At 37.2% G+C, this 23,628-nt stretch overlaps 6 protein-coding genes across 9 annotated transcripts; 1 reads left to right on the forward strand and 5 right to left on the reverse strand.

Annotated features, from left to right (window-relative positions):
- Positions 1-1,020: 1,020 nt before the first annotated feature.
- On the reverse strand, positions 1,021-2,564 carry LOC106433716 (putative H/ACA ribonucleoprotein complex subunit 1-like protein 1). The gene is made up of 4 exons (XM_013874544.3): positions 2,058-2,564; positions 1,653-1,801; positions 1,457-1,572; positions 1,021-1,336 (listed from the first exon to the last, which is right to left on the reverse strand). The coding sequence occupies exons 1-4, from the start codon at positions 2,230-2,232 to the stop codon at positions 1,174-1,176; spliced, it is 603 nt and encodes a 200-aa protein (XP_013729998.2). The 5' UTR covers positions 2,233-2,564; the 3' UTR covers positions 1,021-1,173.
- Positions 2,565-3,125: 561 nt separating this feature from the next.
- Positions 3,126-3,888, reverse strand: LOC106433705 (napin embryo-specific). The gene has a single exon (XM_013874534.3). It carries the CDS (start codon positions 3,842-3,844, stop codon positions 3,290-3,292), a length of 555 nt encoding a protein of 184 aa, XP_013729988.2. The 5' UTR covers positions 3,845-3,888; the 3' UTR covers positions 3,126-3,289.
- On the reverse strand, positions 3,126-8,744 carry BNAA03G06950D (casein kinase 1-like protein HD16). The gene is made up of 17 exons (XM_013874517.3): positions 8,428-8,744; positions 7,615-8,001; positions 7,396-7,521; positions 7,227-7,300; positions 7,054-7,123; positions 6,911-6,966; positions 6,758-6,829; positions 6,574-6,668; positions 6,409-6,475; positions 6,183-6,312; positions 5,870-6,088; positions 5,653-5,783; positions 5,416-5,590; positions 5,245-5,335; positions 5,009-5,166; positions 4,742-4,930; positions 3,126-4,647 (listed from the first exon to the last, which is right to left on the reverse strand). The coding sequence occupies exons 2-17, from the start codon at positions 7,954-7,956 to the stop codon at positions 4,588-4,590; spliced, it is 2,055 nt and encodes a 684-aa protein (XP_013729971.2). The 5' UTR covers positions 7,957-8,001; positions 8,428-8,744; the 3' UTR covers positions 3,126-4,587.
- A 276-nt stretch (positions 8,745-9,020) lies between these two features.
- LOC106433726 (CCR4-NOT transcription complex subunit 3) lies at positions 9,021-14,325 on the reverse strand. Of its 2 annotated transcripts, XM_013874555.3 has the most exons (17): positions 14,076-14,320; positions 13,801-13,806; positions 13,572-13,703; positions 13,331-13,468; positions 13,043-13,093; positions 12,745-12,834; positions 12,510-12,656; positions 12,297-12,401; positions 12,092-12,145; positions 11,361-12,020; positions 11,096-11,257; positions 10,828-10,957; positions 10,427-10,548; positions 9,864-10,130; positions 9,650-9,784; positions 9,366-9,550; positions 9,021-9,271 (listed from the first exon to the last, which is right to left on the reverse strand). In XM_013874555.3, exons 1-17 carry the CDS (start codon positions 14,166-14,168, stop codon positions 9,205-9,207), a joined length of 2,544 nt encoding a protein of 847 aa, XP_013730009.1. In that variant the 5' UTR covers positions 14,169-14,320; the 3' UTR covers positions 9,021-9,204. The 2 variants fall into 2 exon arrangements, with proteins under 2 accessions (XP_013730009.1, XP_013730012.1); XM_013874558.3 differs by lacking the exon at positions 13,801-13,806 and having other exon boundaries at positions 14,076-14,325.
- Positions 14,326-16,162: 1,837 nt separating this feature from the next.
- On the reverse strand, positions 16,163-20,404 carry LOC106433776 (CCR4-NOT transcription complex subunit 3-like). 2 transcript variants are annotated; one of them, XM_048771217.1, is made up of 12 exons: positions 20,150-20,384; positions 19,924-19,929; positions 19,695-19,826; positions 19,135-19,272; positions 18,858-18,908; positions 18,576-18,665; positions 18,340-18,486; positions 18,127-18,231; positions 17,922-17,975; positions 17,194-17,850; positions 16,965-17,090; positions 16,163-16,725 (listed from the first exon to the last, which is right to left on the reverse strand). In XM_048771217.1, the coding sequence occupies exons 1-12, from the start codon at positions 20,240-20,242 to the stop codon at positions 16,720-16,722; spliced, it is 1,605 nt and encodes a 534-aa protein (XP_048627174.1). In that variant the 5' UTR covers positions 20,243-20,384; the 3' UTR covers positions 16,163-16,719. The 2 variants fall into 2 exon arrangements, with proteins under 2 accessions (XP_048627174.1, XP_048627178.1); XM_048771221.1 differs by lacking the exon at positions 19,924-19,929 and having other exon boundaries at positions 20,150-20,404.
- A 523-nt stretch (positions 20,405-20,927) lies between these two features.
- LOC106433761 lies at positions 20,928-23,590 on the forward strand. Of its 2 annotated transcripts, XM_048771224.1 has the most exons (7): positions 20,928-21,078; positions 21,158-21,208; positions 21,373-21,424; positions 21,816-21,874; positions 22,052-22,097; positions 22,233-22,353; positions 23,305-23,590. In XM_048771224.1, the coding sequence occupies exons 1-7, from the start codon at positions 21,010-21,012 to the stop codon at positions 23,354-23,356; spliced, it is 450 nt and encodes a 149-aa protein (XP_048627181.1). In that variant the 5' UTR covers positions 20,928-21,009; the 3' UTR covers positions 23,357-23,590. The 2 variants fall into 2 exon arrangements, with proteins under 2 accessions (XP_048627181.1, XP_013730049.3); XM_013874595.3 differs by having other exon boundaries at positions 20,929-21,078; positions 22,233-23,590.
- Positions 23,591-23,628: the final 38 nt, after the last annotated feature.

Raw genomic sequence — 23,628 nt, forward strand, 5'->3', positions numbered from 1 at the left:
TTTTTTAGAGAAATATTGTAGATTTGGGTTTGTGGTTTAGAAATTAAGAAAAAAAGAATATTTGTGGATATTTGAGTATTCTTTCAGAATTATTCATCAATAGGTTGTATTTTTAAATAATTTTCTCAAAAACTACTATTTTTGGAAAGTTTTCATTTTTTAGAGAAATATTGTAGATTTGGATTTGTGGTTTAGAAATTAAGATAACAAGAATATTTGTGGATATTTGAGTATTCTTTCAGAATTATTCATCAATCGGTAGTATTTTCAAATAATTTTCTCAAAACCTGCTATTTTTGGAAAGTTTTCATTTTTTAGAGAAATATTGTAGATTTGGGTTTGTGGTTTAGAAATTAAGACAACAAGAATATTTGTGGATATTTGAGTATTCTTTCAGAATTATTCTTTAATAGTTTGTATTTTTAAATAATTTTCTCAAAAACTGCTAGTTTTGGAAAGTTTTCATTTTTAGAGAAATATTGTAGATTTGGGTTTGTGGTTTATAAATTAAGATAACAAGAATATTTGTGGATATTTGAGTATTCTTTCAGAATTATTCATCAATAGGTTGTATTTTTAAATAATTTTCTCAAAACCTGCTATTTTTAGAAAGTTTTCAATTTTTAGAAAAATATTGTAGATTTAGGATAACACGAATATTTGTGGATAGTTGAATATTCTTTCAGAGATTTTCATCAATAGGTTCTATTTTTAAATATTTTTTAAAAAATTGTTATTGATGAAAATTTCTGAAATAATACTCAACTGTCAACATATATTACTGTTATCACAGAACTCAATGATTACTGGAAATTATTTACGTCAAAATGTTTCAGTGCACTAACTTGTATGCACCTAGTATAAATGTGTAGTATTAGTGTAGTTAGTGGGTTTTGTGAGTGTCTGTCATAGAATTCGAAAATTTTATCAAATTTTGTTTTTTTTGTTTTATTTAGGCACAAAACGACATTGTTTTGCACAAATGAATGCTTCCGATTGTAATAAAACAAGGATCTCTAGTAACTGATCAAAACATTTTACTCACTTGATAAACCACAATAACAAAAACTAGAATCTGGAAAACAATCATATCATTGTCATGGTTTCTTAAAAGCATTTTTCATCATCCAAGATTAAAAGCAAAAATTACAAGCCAAGGCTACAATAGATAGATTATTGGTATCCTCCTCTCCCTCGGCCTCTGAATCCTCCACGCCCCCTGGGAGCACCTCTTGAGGCGAATCCTCCACGCCCCCTGGGAGCACCTCTGGAAGAGAATCCTCCACGGCCCCTAGGAGCACCTCTGCCTCTCCCACGACTTCCCGTAGATTGTCCCCTGCAACAAAAAAAACAGGCAAGACTCTTTGTTAAAGACTTGTACTAACACTTGAACAAGTAAATTCTACTGCTTAACAGAAGCTATCATTTCCGCAATGGGTTAAAAAGTGTGGCTTACTTTGGCTGTGGAAGGAATCTCGCTAGAGGTAATAGCTTAGCAGGGTCGATGTAGAACTTATCCCCTTCAGCGTATGAGGTAGCTACAATACCTTCCATCATCTTGATGGAAAACAGCTGAAAAAAGGAACCAATACTCTTAGTATAAGTAAGCAAACTAATGATAGAAGAAAGCCACATAGAGAGTGAACACATACAGACTCGTTAATGGCACCAAAGATCTCATCAACTTTCCCAATCTGTGTCTTGTTTTCCAAGTAGATTGGGGCATTGAAGTAAGGGATCTTCGCCTGAGAGAGCTTGGTCACAGCATCACCCTCACAAGCATGGAGAAAGGTCGCAACTTCTGTTATAACCAACAAAGTTAACCTTGTCATAACGGAGACAAGTCACAAAGTTTCTACCTTTTAACTTAAACACAAAGATGAATCTAACAAAAGGGCTAAGACAGTGATTCAACTCAAAACAAAGGAACACTAATAAGCAGGAAACAGTTCATTCACATTCAAAGCTCAGAACTTTATCAACAAAGTCTTAAGCTTGATCGGTAAAACAACGAGCAGAGCAAGAATAAGATTCGACTAAGAAAAGAGTAAACGAACCAATGACTTCACTGGGAGGTCCTTCGTCACGATATCCACCGCCACCAAAGCGTCCACCGCCGCCACCAAAGCGTCCACCGCCGCCACCAAAACGTCCGCCGCCGCCACCAAAGCGTCCGCCGCCATCTCTTCCTCCCCGTCCCCTGAAGCTCCCGCCGCCACGTGGTGGTCTCATCTTCTGGTTTTATTAGTTCTTTGAGCTGCGCTCTGCTTCTCTCAGTAAGGTTCAGGGTTTTAGTGGAGAGGTGTGGTGACTTCTCGTTTACAAAAATTAGATTAAAAAGGGTGGCTGGCTTCTAGGGTTTTCACCAAATGAAATACCGGTTTACAACTTAAACCGGGAATCTAACGAATTGACATATGGTTTGCGATGTTTGCTGACTTGACACTCAGCTACCGGTTCGGTTTGATTAAACCAAAAACCAAGAACAGAGTTTACTATTATCGTCTTTCTCTAGGTGATGTCATATTCGCCTTTAGCCAAGAAATAAAGACCACGTACCCTTCAGAAACTCGAAGCTCACTTATCTTTTCTTCAGGTAAATAACAAAACTCATAATCATTTGACCATCTTAACATATGTTTGAACAGAAATGAAACTTAATATATTGGATATGTGGTGGACAATATCATATTAATGTTCTGAAATCTTGAATAGACAAGCACTATATAAATAAAACTATATTAATCATACAATATTTTTCAAATGACCATACTATTGTGTGATGACAATAAGTCAATAACAAATCTTAAAACTGAACTTTATTTTTTTTATTACTGCTTATCGTTCTTTGCTTCTAAAGAGTCTTCACCAAATAAAAGAACACTTGCATAATTTAGTGCATACAAAAATAGTTTCGAAGTATCTGATCAAAACCAGATTTGAGTCTTTGTTGGATCCCATTGGATGATCTTTTATCACTAGCCTTGAAGGCTTGATTAGACATCTAGAAAAAGAAAATCTGACATGTTCAATAGACTAGTACTGCTTCATTGTGAATATAGATTAATTGTTTTCTTTTTGGTGTATCTGTTGTTAATCATCACTTTATAGGAAAGTAGCAAGAGTAAAAAAAAAAACTTCTCTTTTATTACCGTCTACGGAGTAGTTCTTATTACATTAGTACATTATTTATGGAACACACACCATGACTATGTAGTGTTAACATACATCAACAACCACACTCATATCACCGTGGTATACACACTCTCGAGGATATTTCGTTTGGAATCTAGTAGAAGCCGGGCCCAGGCATGGTCTTCTGGAAGGGACAAATGCTAACTTGCCTGATGTTGCAAACTCTAGGTAAGTGCGTAGCAGTCTGGTAGATACGGCTAATTACTTGCTGCATCTGCTGTCCCTGCATTTGTTGTCCCTGTTGTTGTCGAACCTGTTGTTTAACGGCTTTGGATGCTCCTTTCAAGGTTGGGCAAACGCAAAGTGGCTCTTCCTGGTGGAGCTCGTTGCAGCACTGCTGGAGTAGCGGTGGTCTCTGCTGTGGGCCCTGTTGTTGGTTCTCCATGTCATCTTCAAAATCAAACTCACCATCGAGGGTCCAGCTTGGACCACTACCGGACTGCATTGCCTGCTTGTGGAGCCATTGTTGGCAAGCTTTCAGGTGTTGTGCTTGCTGAAACTCCTTCCTACATTTTGGAATCCTAAATGGGCCGGCTGGATTTGTGGCATCATCTTCGTCGACTTCCACAACCGTCCTGTAGACGGAGGCATTGGTGAGAAGGAAGAACAAGGCGAGAGTTGCCGAGACGAGGAAGAGCTTGTTCGCCATTTGTGTATGTTCTGTAGTGATGAGTTTTGGTTTGAGTAAAGAGTGAAGCCGAGGCTCTAATTTATAGGTGAGAATGGAGATTTGCATGGCGATCACGTGTAAATATTGCATGCATATGTGTGTGCGCTGTGAGAGAGAAGCTCTTAGGTGTTTGAAGTGAGTGACAAATCGTCCTGATCTGCATGCTATGTGCGATGTGTAGCTCATGTCCTGGCGTGACATCTTATGAACGATATATTTCAAAACAGAAGGTAAAAACTTAAACTTCAAAAAATAAAAACTTAATGAGATTTCAGAACATAGTCCACAAGTCATTACCTTGAAGAAATGTTTTTTCTAGTGTGATAGATTCAGCACAATTGGCACAGAAGGTGGCAACTCCGAGTGATTCAACATTATTAAAAATAAGATTTGAATATTTTGGTTTGGTATGGTTTTCTCACATTTCACTTATCAGACACTGAGAAAGATATAGGAACATATCTAGAGACGCATTAAACAACGCAAATGGATGATATCAATAAGATAAAAAGCACACTTGAAGGGCTTAAAAAGCTCCCAAATATTTCTACTACTAATTCCATCTTCTCTTTTGTTACTCGTACATACATACCAAGACACATCCCTTTCATTACATTCAACCAAAGAGGTTGCGTCTGGTTTTACGTCTTTGATTGGTATTATGACGACCCTGAGTCTCGCTCCAATTGTCTTTGGCTTTCCACATGATGCTTAAGTGTGTATCAGCACACTGTCCTGCCATAGCATATTGATGCAATGTACAGATTCTTCGCCCATTTGTCCTGAAAAAAAAATCAACCAAAAGCTCTCAGGTCCTAAGTATATGGAAACAAAACAAAAAGATCCAAATCTGTGTTCAAAGCTAAAGAAACCAACCTTGACATGAGTACTTGGAAAGGCGGTGGTGCGGAGAGTCTCTTGAGTTTCATCCACCATCTTACGCTTTGGTATGCTTAATATGAAAGCTGCTTGATCCGCAGTTGCTGCCATTGATGTTATTCTATACCCATTCTCCCACCTCCTATGTATCCCATCGCTTGGGTACAAAAAGTCAAGCTCCACCACCTTTCACAACGCAGAGTTTATCATATTAGACTATCAGGGGAAAATAAAAACACCAGACAATAAGAGACAAAAACCTACCTGATCAGAGAAGCCAGAGTTCCTCGACATTACCACACCCCAACGATTACCAGCAGTTGTCATGGAGGTTACATGAAAATCTTCTTTCCATTTCTTATTTATCCACTTGAATGGAAATGAGTCACTCACTTTGTATGACTGCTGAGAATAAGTAGTTCCTACCAATTCACAACAAGTATATAAATAAGTCAATGAAGACTTTTTGATAATAAGTTTATTATTCACTAAACACTAACCTTTTGACATAACAACTAAAGAGCTCCCGTTATCTGAACCCGCTATGGAGCTTATATAGTAGTTCTTTTCCCATTGTTCCATAATCCAGTCCTGCGGGGAAATCATAAGGTAAGTTCTTCTTAGTTTACTACAAATCAGATTGATTCTTAATTGCTTCAACTGATTATTACCTTGTGTAGGAAGACCGGTGACAACTCATAAACTTGAGAAGTGAATCCAGTTCCAGCATCCATGATGAGAGCCCAGAGATTAGCTGCTGATGCTACACAGCTAATCAAAAGGCCATCTTCATTTCCCTTCTGTATATGCTGGCGCAGCCTTGTCTCTCCAACATTGTAGTGATATCTACCAAAAGATTACACAGTTAGTGAGGAACTATCAAAGTGTATATGCAAAAAATGTGTTACCTCTGTTTCATGGGACGACGACCGTTATAGACTGAGATCCATTGAGTAGCAGGACTGCCTATTCTTATTTTCTTCTTCGGCTGTTCATCCTCTTCCAAATTGAGAAGCAATCTTCCTCGTTTTTGCCCAACCTACATATGCCAAAAGAAGCACTTTCAGAGAATATTTATACACAAGTTTAGAAGTTAATCATATGAACAAGAAAACAGCCAGCAACCTTTAGAGCTCCATCAATTCTAATTGGTCTAGATAGAGCGCACGGCTCAATTAGAGTATCGAAAAGAGAAATAAGCTTCCCATAGTTGGGCTCCTCGTCAAACTTCATGTTAGTGACTGCCTCGAGGAATAGCTTAAACGGTGGTGGACAGAAACAGCACATCAGCTCAGCAGAAGTTGACATCTTTTTCTTGGAAACAAGAAAGCTCTTGTTATCACCCTGCAAAGGCAGCAAACAATATAATTGACTACAATGAAGAAGATGAAACCGGATATAGATTACTGTAAGGTCATGAGAGGAAATAAAAATATACCTGGAAGCCTTGCCATGGCAATCTTCCCTTCAAGAGAAAAATTAAAGTATAAGCCAACGACTCCAGATCATCTCTCCGGCTTCCAGTACGACCTAGATGTGCATTGACACTTGCATACCTTATTGTTCCCCTGCATTTGAAACGTTATAAACATGTAAAGAAGTATGATATATATTTATATATACAGGAATTAGTATTTAGTATATGTACACACTAATGACAATACCTGAACACATCAGGTCTTTGATCATATTCAACATGCAGGCCTGAGTGCGAATCTTTCCATTTTGATGCTGAAACAAAGGAAAGATTATGTGAACACTACTGCAAATATCAACCACTTCAAATATCACATGAAACATAAGAGAAGGAACTAGTACATAAAACTCACCTAGACCAAGATCGATAAGGTAGAGTTTTTTCTCATCAGCTGTTCCAGGTTGACCGAGTAAAAAGTTTTCGGGCTTCACATCTCCATGGACAAACCTAGTTTGATATAAGAATGGAACATGACATGAAAATCAGCTCAACGAAAGCATATTGTGGTAATAATAACTGAACTGGTTTACACTAACCCTTTCATATGAAATTTCTCGAGAATGGAAATGGACTCAACAGCAATGCACGCTACCATGTTAGGAGACATCCTGCCACATGTCATGAACATGGATCATTAGTTAGAATTTCGCAAAGAGAAGAAAGTGTGGTGAAAGGAGAAAGGTGCTTACGATTGCCCTGAAGAATTCCAAACATCCCAGAGACTTGGACCAAGCATGTCCATAACCTGAAAAATTTATTAAAACGTTTCTCAGTACATAATAACACGGTCAATCTCGAAGTATAATTAGTTTGTTCATAGTAAAATACATACAAGAATGTAAAAATCTCCTTGACGACCCTTATGATGTACCGCAGGAACTCCATAGCAACCGTTGAGCGTACTTCACAACCCAAGGAGAGAAGAGAAGAAACATATGAGATGAAAAATAAGTTGATAAAAGAACCTTGGCATGAAAATTAAGATAGAGTGTAGGCAAGTCTTACTTGTACACTTGCCACTCGTAAGGTGGGCCAAAATTGCATCCTTTGCTATTACGGTGCTCAAATTTCAGAGCCACCTGAAAAAAGAAAACAATATTTAGTTTTTGGTAAGCCTTTGACTTCTTTCTTCTATGAGCCTTGTAAATTTTCAGTATGCTTCTCAACAACATACCTCAACAGCATCTGCACCAATCCTATCGCTGCCACCACTCACCCTTCTACCAACAAAAACTTGACCAAAGCCTCCCTTACCGAGTTTCCTTTCAGTCTTATAAACCGGAGAGTTTCCAACTTGTACCTATACACACACAAACAAGAAATCAAAATCAACATCTCTCTACACCGAACAAGCTCGGTGATTGAAATGTCATTAGATCAGCATCAATTTTACCCTTTCAGGGACTGGAGCTGAGCTTAAATCTTCTTCAACAGCAACTACTTTATCTGCGCTACCACCTTCCATAGCGTTATCTTTATCAGCTGCTACCCCTTCGACTTGATTAAAAGCAGGTTCGCCTACTACAGGCTCTGCCTCTAAATCTATTAACCTGATGCCTCGACCTCTACCAGCAGCAGCACCAGTGGGTCTCGGAGGAGCTGCGTTTCCCCTTCCTCTACCACCACCTCTTCTCCTTGTTGCAGGCTGACGAGGAAGCTCAATATTTTCCGCCTGTTCAATCGCCTGAGGGTTAGGTTGTCTCAATCTACGTGCTCCACTTCTTAACTCTGGCATTCTTACTCCATACAAAGAGTAAGAAGATCTTTTGCTTTAAGTGATCTGCAGCACAAAGAGAAGAAGCAGAGGGTAACTATTTAGTTGAATCATAAGGTGAGTGAAACAGTGGCTTGCACTTTGAGCATTCTTTTTTTTTCCATCAAATCGCTTTATTGTCATCCCTATACAGTAGAATTTTCCAATCAAACAGAGAAGCAATCAAAATCACAATATTCAAACAATAAAGTCATCAGCTTTAATCATCTAAGAAGACATATTAATCAACACACAAAACTTCTGGTGACTCTCATCTTCACAGAAGCATACAAACCAGCTTAAAAGGTCAAAAGAATCAAACTTGGATTCAGTCATCAGCTAAAAACAAGATCCTTTCATAAAAACACTTATAAACTTTGAAACACAACAACCACCAACGAATCTAAACGATACGTCAAAAACATTCTACTCGATGAAGGATTAGAGGTGAACCTTCACAAAAGGAACGATGATCGGACTATGATGATGAAGATGGAATCGGTTTTAAAAAAAGTCTAAAACTTTCAGATCTCCTTTGAAAATTAAGAGAAACTGATAGCTCCTCCAACTACGGCGATTTAAATGTTAGAGCTTTTGTAGGTGTGAAGCAGACAAATAGAGAGAAAGATACAAACTTTAGATAGATTTAGGGTTACAAATAGTGAAGATGAAGATGAGAGAGGTGCAGATTTGAGGTAGGATTCTTTTTTGGCAAATATGTTTTTTTTTTTAAGAAGGATTGAGCAACTTTAGAAAAAAACTTTGGTCTTGACCCAAAAAAATAAGAAAAAACTTTGGCATATATTTGGTGAAGATTTTTATTTTATTTTATTTCCATTGTTTATTTGAAAAAGCTATATTAAAAATAAATTTAGACTTGTATCGTCCAATGTTAACCGAAAATTATTTCTCAATTGAAAGAAAAGGTTAGGCCATTTCGCTTTCATAAGCAATTTAATTGGAAAGGTATATCAACCGAATTTTGAATCATTCCATATGTGTAGGCTTGGTGATGCCAGAGACATCGCATCTGTAGTGGTGGTGAGTGGATCAACATGCAAGTCATTGTTGCTAATGGTTCACAACAGATTACTAGAAACAAACTGTTTCTTTGGTCAATGTCTATGCTTCTTGTAATTAAAAAGGTACACAAAAGAAATGAGTACAAACTCAGGAAATAACACTTGCGAGAGTACATACATAGAAAACACATATCTCTCTCCCTCTTATCTATACGGCGAGTTCATCTTCAAGATAACTGTATTCAAACGTGAACTCGTTTTTGATCCTTTGAACCCTATACAGAGTTTTCATAAAAGTAAAAAAAACATTATCTTTAGCGACTTAGAAAAGAAGACGATGATATAAAAAAACAAGAATCGAATCATTACCATCCACCATCTCGATTCTCGTCTTTTGGGGTTTGGAAATCAAAGTATACATAGGCTCCTTGTTCATACTCATCAGTTGCAATCGTTGGCTCCTTATGTCTTTGAAACCACGTGTTGAACTTTCTGTGGTATCTCCATGACTGTTTCTTCAGCTCTTTTGCAGCTAGATACTGCTGATACGAGTTCTAAGCAAACCCATGAAAACAAGAGCATCACTTTAACCGATAAGGCTAAGGGGGGAAATTGTTTGATAAACAAAAGATGGAAAGTTGAGTTTTTGATACCTGCTGATAGTAAAATGCAAAGAACAAAGGCTCGGTTCCAAAAGCATCGCTGCCTAAACGTTCCCAGAACAAAGGGTTGCTTACGATTGGCGCTTGTGTTTGGGGAAATGATTGAGGTGTGATTGCTGGGTTCCTCTGCTCAAACACATATCGAATTTTTAAGGGAATCTTATGAAGTGAAGAGGCCAAAAGTGAATTCAGAAGAATAATGTACCGGAGTATAGGGTCTAGGACGTTCTGAATCTTTGGGTTGAGGAAGTCTGTAGAAAGCAGCTTCAAGCATCTGGAGATTGTGCATCTGATCGTTCATTGGCCCTAAAGCTGAAGGTTCACCAATAGTTCCTAGTTCAGAGTTACTTCTACGTCCAATGACCCCGTGGCTACTTGAAGGTTGGCCGGGTTGTATGGGTTGTCCGGGAGAGAAATCAGGGCCGTCCCTAGTTACCTGTACTTGATCCAACATGTAGCTGGGCATTCCCGACTGTAGATACGACAATAAGACACAAATTAGGTAGGATAAGAGGCCAGCCTTAGATAGTTGTTTGGTTAAATAGAATACAGCTATTGCTATTAGGTGTCTCTATATTAGACCACATTCACTAATGAATTGCATATGTGAAGTTTAAGCGAAGGAATGACAAATCAAAACACTCACCAACACCGACAAAAACACAATATTTTTATTAATTTTAAACTTCTCGGTCAAATCTATCTGATGGAAAGCGTATATCAAAGATAAACTAACGACTAATAAATTTTAGCGCAGATCATGCTTACCGGATTATCAAATAGACCTTTAGAATCATCCTCGTTTGGAATAGTTTTTGAAGCTGCCATGGAAGTTGAATCATCAGGTAAGTTTTGTTGCAGCTGATCATCATTTCTGGCATGATCTACATCTGCAAAAACATCAAGAACATGTCTCTTACTTTTTCGTCTGTATTTTCAAGATTTGAAACCAAAAACTGAGTTCCAACAACTCTAGGGGGGGTTTAATTAACTGCCAGGAGGTGTTGAATTGAACTCCTTCACATGTGGTTCAACTTCAACAGAGAATGATTATAATCGAATAATATGAATATTATATTTTACCACAGATGTTAGTTAATATGCGCAGGAATAGTGTCTATTGACAATCATACCATAACCAACTGAGCTATCTACACAATGATATTTACCTGCACCAGAAGGCTGCTGACCAAATTGTTGAGTCATGGCATTTGACGAGTGCTGCAAGGAGGCAGAACTCATGACATTAAACCCTGGTGCCTGAATTCCCGAGCCACCATGAGGAGAGATGCCAGAGCTCTAAGAAATAGATCAGAAAAGACAATCTCTTCTTATGATGCAATATTTTGGGTATCATAAACCATGTAATTGGACCACAAAATTTAAAATAATCGCCCTCAAGACCTGGCAAGTACACAACCTACAAAAAAACGCTACCTGCTGTAAAAGCGGATTTTGCTGTTGTGAAGAAAACTGCTTCTCGTTTCCTCCGGATAGAGAAGCCATGCCTAAGAGGTTACCATGGCCTTGTTGTAGTTGCTGGTACAGCTGTAAGTAATTCTCCCTTTGATCTGGTACTATTTCAGTTCTTCCACGGACCTAGATGTGAAACAACAAACCATAACATTGTTCAGACTAACAACTTATACAGTGCAAAGGTCCTACAGATCCTTGGTATAATAGTCGAATTCAAGACACGCACCGTTTCATTCTGACTCTGAAAGGGACTCCCAGGCCTCCACTGCGAACCAGATACAATAGACGGTGAATAAGCTCTACCAATGCTTGCCGCAACATCACTAGGGTTACTATCAGAGACAGTTCCATCATTACCCTTCACAGCTGGTGGTAATACCATTTTGCTGAGCGGAGAGGTTAGAGGTTGGACATTGCTCTCAACTCCCATTATATTTCTCTTTGCAACTTCAGCTGCTGAAGTAGCACTCATGCGAGCTCCTTTAGCTGGACTTGGAGACAAAGGCTGACTTAGTTGGGGCTGTGTGGGGATATTAACTCTACCAATTCCCCTCGGTGGAGCATCAGCAACAGATGAGGTTGGTTTACGGGAAGGCAAGGTTGTTGCATCTTCTTCCTTGGCCGCCACTGGAGACAAACTTCCCATGCTTTCTGAGGAAGTCTGAACAGGAATGGAAGTTGATAAAGCAACTGGTGCATTTGGAACACTACTGACGGGCACATTCAAACTTGGACGTTCCCCAACGGGTGTTGATGGTGCTGAGTGAAGGGCCCCATTCTTTTGGGGAGGGGTTTTTGGAAGTGTCTCAGAATTGCTATCCGGTAAAGTTGTATCGTCAGTCTTCTCTTGAGAAGTGCTCTGATGGTGTGTTGGCAAACTTATGCTCTGAAACAAAGCCAAAAATAAAGAAACATAAACAAAAAGTTCTTAAAACAAAAGGATATAGGAATACTTACCCGAACTTGAGATGCTGACGCTGCCACAGAACTCTTCATGCTCAGAGGAGTACCCTGAAAAAATTTAAGTCGTGTTACTGCTAATATAACGCCAAATGTCCTGAATTTATCCCTTTCAAAACGATTCCTCAATTTGTGACAGATACAGCATTTCATGTTTCCGGAGAGAGAGAAAGCAAATAGAAAATTTGAAAGAAAAAGTTACCTTGACGAGGGGGCCAGCAGTTACTAGATCTTCAAGACCCTCCACCTCATCTAGTGGCAACGTGCTATAGAGCTCATCAACATCACTGAATTCGTCAAAATCATCCTACATAATCCAGGAGAAATATTAGCCTACTGATAAAATTGGAAACCCACAGTAAATCATATGAACACACATCTAAGCAAAATATTCCAGGTTATAGATAACGCAGACCTGATTTCGTTCAACATAATCATCCAGAAAATCTTTGACGTCATTTACTTGTTCTGGACTTAATTCATCATTGTCCAGAAGCCTCAATATCAATTCCAACTTTATTATATGATCCTTGTGTCTTGTGATAGATGTCTCGAGATGTGTCTAAAAAACAAAACAGATATTTGACAAAATTTACCACAAGGAAGGAATTATAGCATTAGCATACCGATGAATATTTTACAGAGCTTACCAATCTGGGCGGCCTTGACTTTCCTTTTTTGACAGATAGTCCTTCCAACTCAGCTTCAAAGCTATCAATCTGCGACTCGAGTTCACTCACCTATCAAAAGCAAGAAAATGAGCAGTGAATCAGCTACAGAAATGATTTATGATTGACAATCCGTAAGGATCTCACCACCTAGTTTCCATAGCAGATCAACCTTATTAGCCTAGGGGTTTGATAAACACCACTAACATAAATTCGCTTTGACGTTTCTCTTAAGGGGTTCAAGAATAAGAAATTAAGCATGGAGGCGCCAGTAACTTACCACATTGTTCAACCAATCTCTTGTTTCTGACTTTGCTTTCTCTTTGGGGTCCTATTAAACATGAAGCAGAAACAATCAGTAGCCTGACTACCAAAAAGAGGTTTAAGTAATATGTAAATCCACCCAAAGTAGTTCCAACAGATTTCACAAAACCAGAAATGTTTTGATTATCAATGACATTGTTAGAAGGAAAAATAGTTCATATCTACAAACACTTAAATATCACATTTAATTTAGATGAAGAATAAATAAATCAAAGGAAACACAACGTTTTGGAGAAACTCTTACAGTTTTAGGTTGCTGACCCAGTCCTTCCTTAGAGAATGCTTTTGTCTTGGTCTCTTTCTCACATATTTTAAACCTCTCCATTTCTCGCTCAATGAGCTTCCGAGCGTCAACCAGGGATTGCTCATATGATGCACTCACCTAAATCAAATGACAGACAAAAAAATCTGGCTTAGTTCAATCTAGAACAAACGGGTAGTAAGATTCCTTCAAAAGGTGTAGAAGATGAAGGAAGAACACTGACTTTTTTATCTTTGATCTCACTAGACTGAATCCAAGTCTTGATCTGGTCCCTATACCGCTGCAGCTTCTTAATCTCCTTCTTCAAGTCAGCCTCAAACTTTTCCTTTTGGTTAACATTATCCGTATCATAGACCTGAAACACACCAAAAAAGAGCCCGGGTTGGTTGGTTTGTCCTCTGTCCAAGTAATAAAACTTTATTCTGCGTGTCGAAAACAAACACTCTGCTCACATTCCACTGCATAAAACAACAAACATGGAGCTCCCATTTTGAGTTCCACTGACCAAAACAACTTTACTCACAAACAAACAAACAAAAATTAATGTTTCAATCGCATCAAAACCATTCCATTGCTTTAAATGCAAACAATCATCTCGAACACTCCTTCAGTAAACTCAATCCTATATTTCGAAGCTATATACTATAGATCTTCCTGCATTATCCATATCATTCGAATTCAAATATGAAACGATAGGAGGTGATCGAGGCCCAGGGAAAAGCTCTACCTTGTTCCAGATGCTGTCGAAGACATCAACACCTTCCTGAACCTTCTTCAGCACCCGATCTATCTCGCCTTGTAGCTTCCGACTCGCTCCCATTACAGCTCAGCCAGAGAAGTATTAGGGTTTCCTCTGATTCGATTGGTGAATAGAAGTTAGGGTTTCACTTTCAGAGGAAGACGATGATGATTGTGTAACACTATCGATGAATTGATTGGATGTAAAGGATGATGTAATAATAAGAAAGAGTTGAAGTATACGTGTTAGATATTGACGGCCCAATTTATAAGTTTTTAGTGGGCTTTTTTATTATCATATTTACCCCTCTTATTTTTATTTCTTTCTGAATGACACCCTCAGTTTTTGTTCTTTTCAATTATTCACTAGAGAACTCAAGTTTTCCCCAAATGTGAAGAAGTCTAGCCATGTTTCTTGAATAAATTACTGATCATTTAGAAAAAATAGAAATTAGTTTTAATTTAGTGATGACTTAGAACATCTTTAACGCAAGGTTCTTCCCCAAAATTTTCATCCTTTAAAAAATAAAATTAATTATAAAATAGGAGAAAGAGTAAAGATAAGTTTTTGTTTTACACTTTTTTAGATATTTTGAATAACGGATTTTACGACTCTCTTGAAAATTAAAGTGTTAACTAGATTTTGACCCGCGCTTGAAAAGCGCGGATTTGTTTTTGTAATTAAATATATTTTAAACAAATTTCTATATAAGATAATGTATAAGTTTGAGCACATTTATCCAAAAACACGGACCAATCCGTACTAACTGAAAAACTAAAATTGAACTGAATTGCATAAATAATAGAGCAAACCATATATCTATGACTGAAAAATTGAAACTAAACCGAGAACCAAATGAGTATCTGAATTTTCAAATAAAAATTATATATTTAAAAATATTAATTACATTCAATTTTAAAAACCAAATATCCTAAAAATACTATTTATAAACCGGATAACTCGAAAACTTGAATTACCCGAATATTTTTATTTGGTTGATAAATAATTTAGTTAACCAAAAGTATAAATTATGTATATAATTATTGTTTTTTAAATATATATATAACAATGTTTAATATAACACATAGTATCAAAACTATTTTCAAAATAATATTATGTTTTAAAATAAGTGGATTTTGTTCTAAAACACAATTCTATTGCTAACCTATTTTAAAATATCAATATAGTGTTAATAAATAACAATGTGTTTTTAAAGTTTTTAGAAGTTATTACTAACCGATTTATAATTGGTTAGACTAAATATTTAACGGAACCAAAGATAAATAGCCATTTTCTGAAAATATAGGAGATGGAAAGATTGAACCGGTTTTATGTAGACCATAATCATATATATGGATTCGTATAGGAACTGACTTGGTATTAAATGGTACAACCAATTTGGAATATTAAGTTGTGACAAACATCGTTTAGTTTGTGAATGATAATGTTGAAGTGTTTATATATATAACATCGTTAATGAAATCAGTTTAGTTAATAAAATTGGTATAAAATAATGGTTGATCTCTGTAAAAGATGCAATTTGTTTTACAATAGATATTGTATTATGTTTATAGTCTCCGAAAGTATTTACTATTAAATAAATCACAAGTAACCATATATACAAATATAGGGTGGACATTATTTAATAATAACATAAAATAATTATGATGGAATAATGTGTATATAGTAAATGTATATGTAGAGAATTAGGTTAGTATCATTTTTTATGACTAATTTGTTTTTAATGAAGAATAATGAAGTTAATAGTATGAAAAATAATAGGAATTCTAGTTAAATGAAATGGTCCAACTATGACTTGTTTTAAGTAGATTTTTTAGGACTCCTTCCCTTTTAATAGTATTGATGTTCAGAAAAAAAACTGAAAATGGACATACAAATAAAATAGTAATAATTCTATTTTTTTTTTAAACTATTACAGTACATATCTGTTAAAGGTGCTCTTACGATGTACTCAAATACTCACAAATTTTGTTTCATGGGGTGTTTAATGACTTTCAAAAAAAAATATGAACAAAACAAAGCAAAAGTCCATACATACAAGATACAACAGCATATTTAATGCAAAGTTTTGTATATCTTTTTCATGTGAATTCAATTTACAGAATTGTAATGCTTAGGCGGGCCAACAAAATTATTGTGGGTAAAATCAAAATTCTACAAAACTTTCAGGGACGCAAAAATTATGGTGGACTTCGTCTTGTCCAAAAACAGAGGAAGAAGCAAAACAGAGAGCAGAAACCCTTCACGACCCGAAAGCAGCTTCTTGGACTCTTCTTCTTCTTCCTACTAAGAAAAAATGGTGGATTCAAACCATGAGACCGAGATCAGATGCCACCATTGCGCAGGCTCACTTACGAAAAATTTGGTATTTTACGCATCCAGCATCAATCTGTATTACACAGATCTATACTGAAGATGATTAATGATTCTGATTGATTTCAGGAAACGAGTGAATGGACTGTGTCTCCGTTCATCAGGGACAGCTTTTCTATGGTAAGTTTTGTTTGATGATCAAGTTCCGACTCTTTTAGTCTAACTATAGCTTTGCTGCAATTGTCAACAAGTTTGGTCCTTTGACGTTGAGAACTCAAACTTTCCTTTCTGGCATGATCTACATCTGCAAAAACATCAAGAACATGTCTCTTACTTTTTCGTCTGCATTTTCAAGATATTGAAACCAAAAACTGAGCTCCAACAACTCTAGGGGGGTTTAATTAACTGCCAATAGATTAGAAAAGACAATCTCTTATTATGATGCAATACTTTGGGTATCATAAATCATGTGATTGTACCACAAAATTTAAAATAATCGCGCTCAAGACCTGGCAAGTACACAACCTATAAAAAAAACGCTACCTGCTGTAAAAGCGGATTTTGCTGTTGTGAAGAAAACTGCTTCTCGTTTCTTTCGGATAGTACTTGCTGGTACCGCTGTAAGAATTTCTCCCTTTGATCTGGTGATATTTCAGTTCTTCCACGGACCTAGAAGTGAAACCACAAACCATAACATTGTTCAGACTACCAACTTATATAGTGCAAAGGTCCTACAGATCCTTGGTATTATAGTCGAATTCAAAACACGCACCGTTTCATTCTGACTCTGAAAGGGACTCCCAGGCCTCCACTGCAAACCAGATACAATAGACGGTGAATAAGCTCTACCGATGCTTGCCGCAACATCACCAGGGTTACCATCAGAGATAGTTCCATCATTACCCTTCGCAGCTGGTGGTAGTACCATTTTGCTGAGCGGAGAGGTTAGAGGTTGGACATTGCTCTCAACTCCCATTATTTTTCTCTTTGCAATTTCAGCTGCTGAAGAAGTCGCACCAGTGCCGTTAGCTGCACTTGGAGACAAAGGCTGACTCAGTTGAGGCTGGGTGGGGAAATTAACTCTACCAATGCCCCTCGGTGGAGCATCAGCAACAGATGAGGTTGGTTTACGGGAAGGCAAGGTTGTTGCATCTTCTTCCTTGGCCGCCACTGTAGACAAACTTCCCATCCTTTCTGTGGAAGTCTGAACAGGAACGGAAGTTGATAAAGCAACTGGTGCATTAGGAACACTACTGACAGGCACATTCGAACTTGGACGTTCCCCAACGGGTGTTGATGGTGCTGAGTGAAGGGCCCCATTCTTTTGGGGAGGGGTTTTTGGAAGTGTCTCAGAATTGCTATCCGGTAAAGTTGTATCGTCAGTCTTCTCTTGAGAAGTGCTCTGATGGTGTGTTGGCAGACTTATGCTCTGAAACAAAGTCAAAAATAAAGAAACATAAGCAAAAAGTTCTTCAAACAAAAGAATATAGGAATACTTACCCGAACTTGAGATGCTGACGCTGCCACAGAACTCTTCATGCTCAGAGGAGTACCCTGAAAAAATTTAAGTCGTGTTACTGCTAATATAACGCCAAATGTCCTGAATTTATCCCTTTCAAAACGATTCCTCAATTTGTGACAGATACAGCATTTCATGTTTCCAGAGAGAGAGAAAGCAAATAGAAAATTTGAAAGAAAAAGTTACCTTGACGAGGGGGCCAGCGGTTACTAGATCTTCAAGACCCTCCACCTCATTTAGTGGCAACGTGCTATAGAGCTCATCAACATCACTGAATTCGTCAAAATCATCCTACATAATCCAGGAGAAATATTAGCCTACTGATAAAATTGGAAACCCACAGTAAATCATATGAACACACATCTAAGCAAAATATTCCAGGTTATAGATGACGCAGACCTGATTTCGTTCAACATAATCATCCAGAAAATCTTTGACGTCATTTACTTGTTCTGGACTTAATTCATCATTGTCCAGAAGCCTCAATATCAATTCCAACTTTATTATATGATCCTTGTGTCTTGTGATAGATGTCTTAAGATGTGTCTAAAAAACAAAACAGACAATTTGACAAAATTTACCACAAGGAAGGAATTATAGCATTAGCATACCCATGCATATTTTACAGAGCTTACCAATCTGGGCGGCCTTGACTTTCCTTTTTTGACAGATAGTCCTTCCAACTCAGCTTCAAAGCTATCAATCTGCGACTCGAGTTCGCTCACCTATCAAAAGCAGGAGAATGAGTACTAAATCAGCTACAGAAATTATTTACGATGATCCGGAAGGACCTCTCCACCTAGTTTCCCTGGCACATCAACCTTATTAGCCTAGGGGTTTGATCATAAATTCGCTTTGACGTTTCTGTCAAGGGGTTCAAGAATCAGCAATTAAGCATGGAGGCGCCAGTAACTTACCACATTGTTCAACCAATCTCTTGTCTCTGACTTTGCTTTCTCTTTTGGGTCCTATTAGACATGAAGCAGAAACAATCAGTAGCCTGACTACCAAAAAGAGGTTTAAGTAATATGTAAATCCACCCAAAGTGGTTCCAACATATTTCACTAAACCAGAAATGTTTTCATAGTAACTCAGTGACGTTGTTAGAAGAAACAATTGTTCATATCTACAAGCACTTAAATATCACATTCATTTTAGATGAAAGGAAACAAAACGGTTTGAAGAAAATCTTACAGTTTTAGGTTGCTGACCCAGTCCTTCCTTAGAGAATGCTTTTGTCTTGGTCTCTTTCTCACATATTTTAAACCTCTCCATTTCTCGCTCAATGAGCTTCCGAGCGTCAACCAGGGATTGCTCATCTGATGCACTGACCTATATCACACGACAGACAATCTGCTCAGTTGAGTCTAGAACAAACGGGTTATAAGATTCGTTCAAAATAGAACAACATGTCAGGTATATAAAAGTGATAACATAGATGAAGTTGTTCCTTTCAGCTATATAAAACTATCTAGAGGGTAACTAAAAGTATGACAGACAAAACCAACCCACTCCCAAAGCACCCTACCCAAAAAGAATAAAAGTCGGAGTGTTTGTTTAACGGCTAGGAAAGAAACTTTAATTATGCAATGATAAGATGATGATCTGATTGACATCATCACAATGTAACTTTATAGCAGAGGGAAAACTAGACACAGCGATATATTATGATTCGAAAGTGCAATCTAAGAGAATGCAAGGGGCCTCATCAATCATACTAAAGAAGGTGTAGAAGATGAAGGAAGAGCACTGACTTTTTTATCTTTGATCTCACTAGACTGAATCCAAGTCTTGATCTGGTCCCTATACCGCTGCAGCTTCTTGATCTCCTTCTTCAACTCAGCCTCAAACTTTTCCTTTTGGTTAACATTATCCGTATCATAGACCTGAAACACACCAAAAAAGAGCCCGGGTTGGTTGGTTTGTCCTCTGTCCAAGTAATAAAACTTTATTCTGCGTGTCGAAAACAAACACTCTGCTCACATTCCACTGCATAAAACAACAAACATGGAGCTCCCATTTTTGAGTTCCACTGACCAAAACAACTTTACACACAAAAATTAACGCTGCTTAAAAGGATCACATCACAACACTTCCTAACAGTTGAATTCGAAAGCTATATACTATAGATCTTCCTGCATTCTCCATATCATTCGAAAACAAATATAAAACGATTGGGGGATGATCGAGGCCCAAGGGAATGCTCTACCTTGTTCCAGATGCTGTCGAAGACGTCAACACCTTCCTGAACCTTCTTCAGCACCCGATCTATCTCGCCTTGTAGCTTCCGACTCGCTCCCATTACAGCTCAGCCAGAGAAGGAATTAGGGTTTCCTCTGATTTGATTGGTGTGAATAGAGTTAGGGTTTTCACTTTCAGAGGAAGACGATGATGATTGTGTAACACTACCGATGAATTGATTGGATCTTTTAGGATGATGTAAATAATAAGAAAGAGTTAGATATTGACGGCCCAATTTATAATTATATAGTGGGCTTTTATTATCCTGTTTTCCCCTCTTATTTTCGTTTCTTTCTGAATGCCACCACCAGTTTTTGTTCTTTTCAATTATTCACTAGAGAACTCAACTTTTCCCCAAATGTGAAGAAGTCTAGCCATGTTTCTTGAATAAATTACTGATCATTTATAAAAAAAAAATATAGAAATTAGTTTTTATTTAGTTACGACTTATGATCAAATACTCAAAAATTTAGTTTCATGGGATGTTTAATGATTTAAAAGAAAATTAAAATATGAACAAAAGAAAGCAAAAGTTTAACATCAAACCATACATAACAGCATATTTAATGTAATTGTTTTGTATTTTTTCTTTCATATGAATTCAGTTTACAGAATTGTAATGCTTAGGCGGGCCACAAAATTATTGTGGGTAAAATTAAAATTCTACAAAACTTTCAGGGACGAAACATGACATTGTCCTCCTTTTCCTCTAAAACGATGTCGTATTTAATATCAGTGGACTTCGTCTTGTCTAAACAACAGAGGAAGAAGCAAAACAGAGCATAAACCCTTCACGACCCACTCTTCTTCTTCTTCCCACTAAGAAAAATGGCGGATTCAAACCATGATCACGAGATCAGATGCCATCATTGCGCAGGCCCTCTTACAAAAAGTTTGGTATTTTCCGCGTCCATCATCAATCTCTATTACACAGATCTCTATCGCAGATGAAAAAATAAATTTTGATTGATTTCAGGAAACGAGTGAATGGACTGTGTCTCCGTTCATCAGGGATAGCTTTTCTATGGTAAGTTTTTGTTTGGCCAAGTTCCGACTCTTTTAGTCTAACTATTGCTTTGCTGCAATTGTAAAAAAGTTTGGTCCTTTGACATTAAAAACTAAAACTTTCCTTTTGTTTCTGTTATTTAAGTTCTGAAGGTTTGTTTTTTTTTTCAACAACATGATCTTTAGATTGGATCAGCTGTAGGTGGTACTGCAAGTGCATTCATTGGGTTTAACCATGGTATGTATAGCTTCTCTTGACTTTATGTCTCGCATCGAATGTTTGTCTGAACTAATATCTTCCTGTCACTATTTCTACCAACTCTTGAAAGTTTGGTTCTTTTCTTCTTTAATGGGGGCACTTTGGGAGTCTTCTGATGAGATGGACTTAGTCATTTAAGATTGATAGTTTGCTCCAGGGTCTGAGTGTTTATGATGTCCGATTGTGTTGGATTCTCCCACAGTTCCGTAACAACAACCAGCATTCTTTTATTAGTATATATATATATATATATGTTTTCTAGTTATGTGTTGGTTATAGAGTTTAGTGATAGCAGTCAGACATTTAGAGCTTCCTCAGAAGAGTCTGAGTCTGTTTGACTTGTTTAAAATCTTCTTTTTGATTGACGCAGTCATGCCAATTGTACGCAAGTGGATAAAAGGACCCATGTGGCTGCATTTTCTTGTTGGGGTAAGTAAATCAACTAAGATGCAACATTCCCTTCTTAATGATCTCTTCCTTTCATCATGCTTTTTTTGGTTTCATGCTTAGTGCATGCATAAATCATTTGCAGAAATGACCATTAAATTGTGTAATCCTGATCTATACTGATGAAACTATTGATTTTTCATTTCCGTATGAATGCAGGCACCGCCAGTTATAGTTCTTTCATCGGCCTGTGCTGGACTAGCAGGTTTGAGATTTTCTTCTCCTCCTTCACTGCTTTTTACTATTTGAACATATAGTAAAAACAGGAAGAGTGAAACTAGTCTTTACATTTGAGGTTATTTTGGTATTGTGTCTCCTAAATCTTGAACAAATGTTGCAGGTGGCACTGTACCAGCCATGGCACAACTCGCTTCATCTTCATACCAAGCAGCAGTCCTTTCATCTCAGCCACCGCAGGCAGAGGAGAATCACAAAATGCAGAAGTCTACAACATCTCCTCTGTAAAACACACAGCACAGCTTTTATCTCTTGTTCATTTTCTTTTTCCATTTTGTATGTCAATCTTTTTCTTTAATAGGGAGATTCTTGGTGTAAATTCTTTCTAGTACTTCATACAACTCTAGTGCTAAAGAAAGCTTAATCTTAGGCACTGTTTTTGTAATTCAGGGGTCATTTGTGTTATTTCAGAAGTTATGGGGTTTCTTAACAACATTATAATAGTTTTGGCTCTATTTTGTTATATATCTCTTTACGCGAGGGTAATATCGGAAAGCGACTTAGGAACTAGGACTAGGGTTTCGACCAAAGGAACTATAAATACAGAGCAAGCCGCCAACACAAAGCTTCAAAACTACTTGATCTTATCTGAGCTGAGAAAAACGGCTTAGGGGTTTCCATCTTTTCCGATCTTCACCGTGTGAGCAACCCCGTATACTTCTTTTAGAGGGGTATGGTCGGCGGCTCCGGTGACGGAAAGGTCTCGATGTGTTATCCTTAACTCACCCTTTGTTTTCAGCGATGAAGTCTGCTTGCTGCCTGAGTGTACGATTTACTCGACACTGTGATGGCTTATGCGAGCTTTAACACCCCTCCCCAAATTATATGTTTTCGAAAACTTAGGTTTTTGTTTTTGATTGAGATTGAAAAAAATGTTGTTTTTGTTTTTCAAAGTTTTGTTCTTTAACATGATGCCTTATGCTTCTGTTTTCAGTTTGTTTTTAGTTTGTTTAAGTTGATGAAGTATTTGTAAGGTTCAGTCTTCTTGTTATAATTGGCATTCTAAATCTATTATAGGAAATATACATATTATTAAATTTTTGATAGATCCGTGTAAGAGTGTCATAGAAGAACCTAATAGAATTGATTCATGCGGAGCTTTTCTCATTTCTTGCTTTTCTCCTAATCTTGTATTATTTGGTTGCAAGTTCTACTAATCAGCTCTGATTTCACAGCTGCACGACTTGTTCTGAGAGATATATAGTGAGAGATATAGGAGCCAGTTGAGCAAACATGGCAAGATGGGTTTGAGCAGTTGGAGTCACTCTGTCCAAACACTCAGCTTGGGGGTTCACACCAGCAGCTCTAACGTCTTTTACTAGATTACCATGGAGATTTCTTATATAGGAGCTTCTTGCAGATTTTCTACTTAATGTTTCATTAGACCTTTCCACATCTAGCAACATGTCTTGAGTTCCATGATTGTAATCAATATTAATAAATAAATGAAATTTTTGATTATACAGAGTTTGATGAATCCATAAATGAAATTCTTGATT

This window comes from Brassica napus, chromosome A3 (genome assembly GCF_020379485.1).
Source record: "Brassica napus cultivar Da-Ae chromosome A3, Da-Ae, whole genome shotgun sequence".
In the NCBI taxonomy this organism is placed as follows: Eukaryota; Viridiplantae; Streptophyta; class Magnoliopsida; order Brassicales; family Brassicaceae; genus Brassica; species Brassica napus.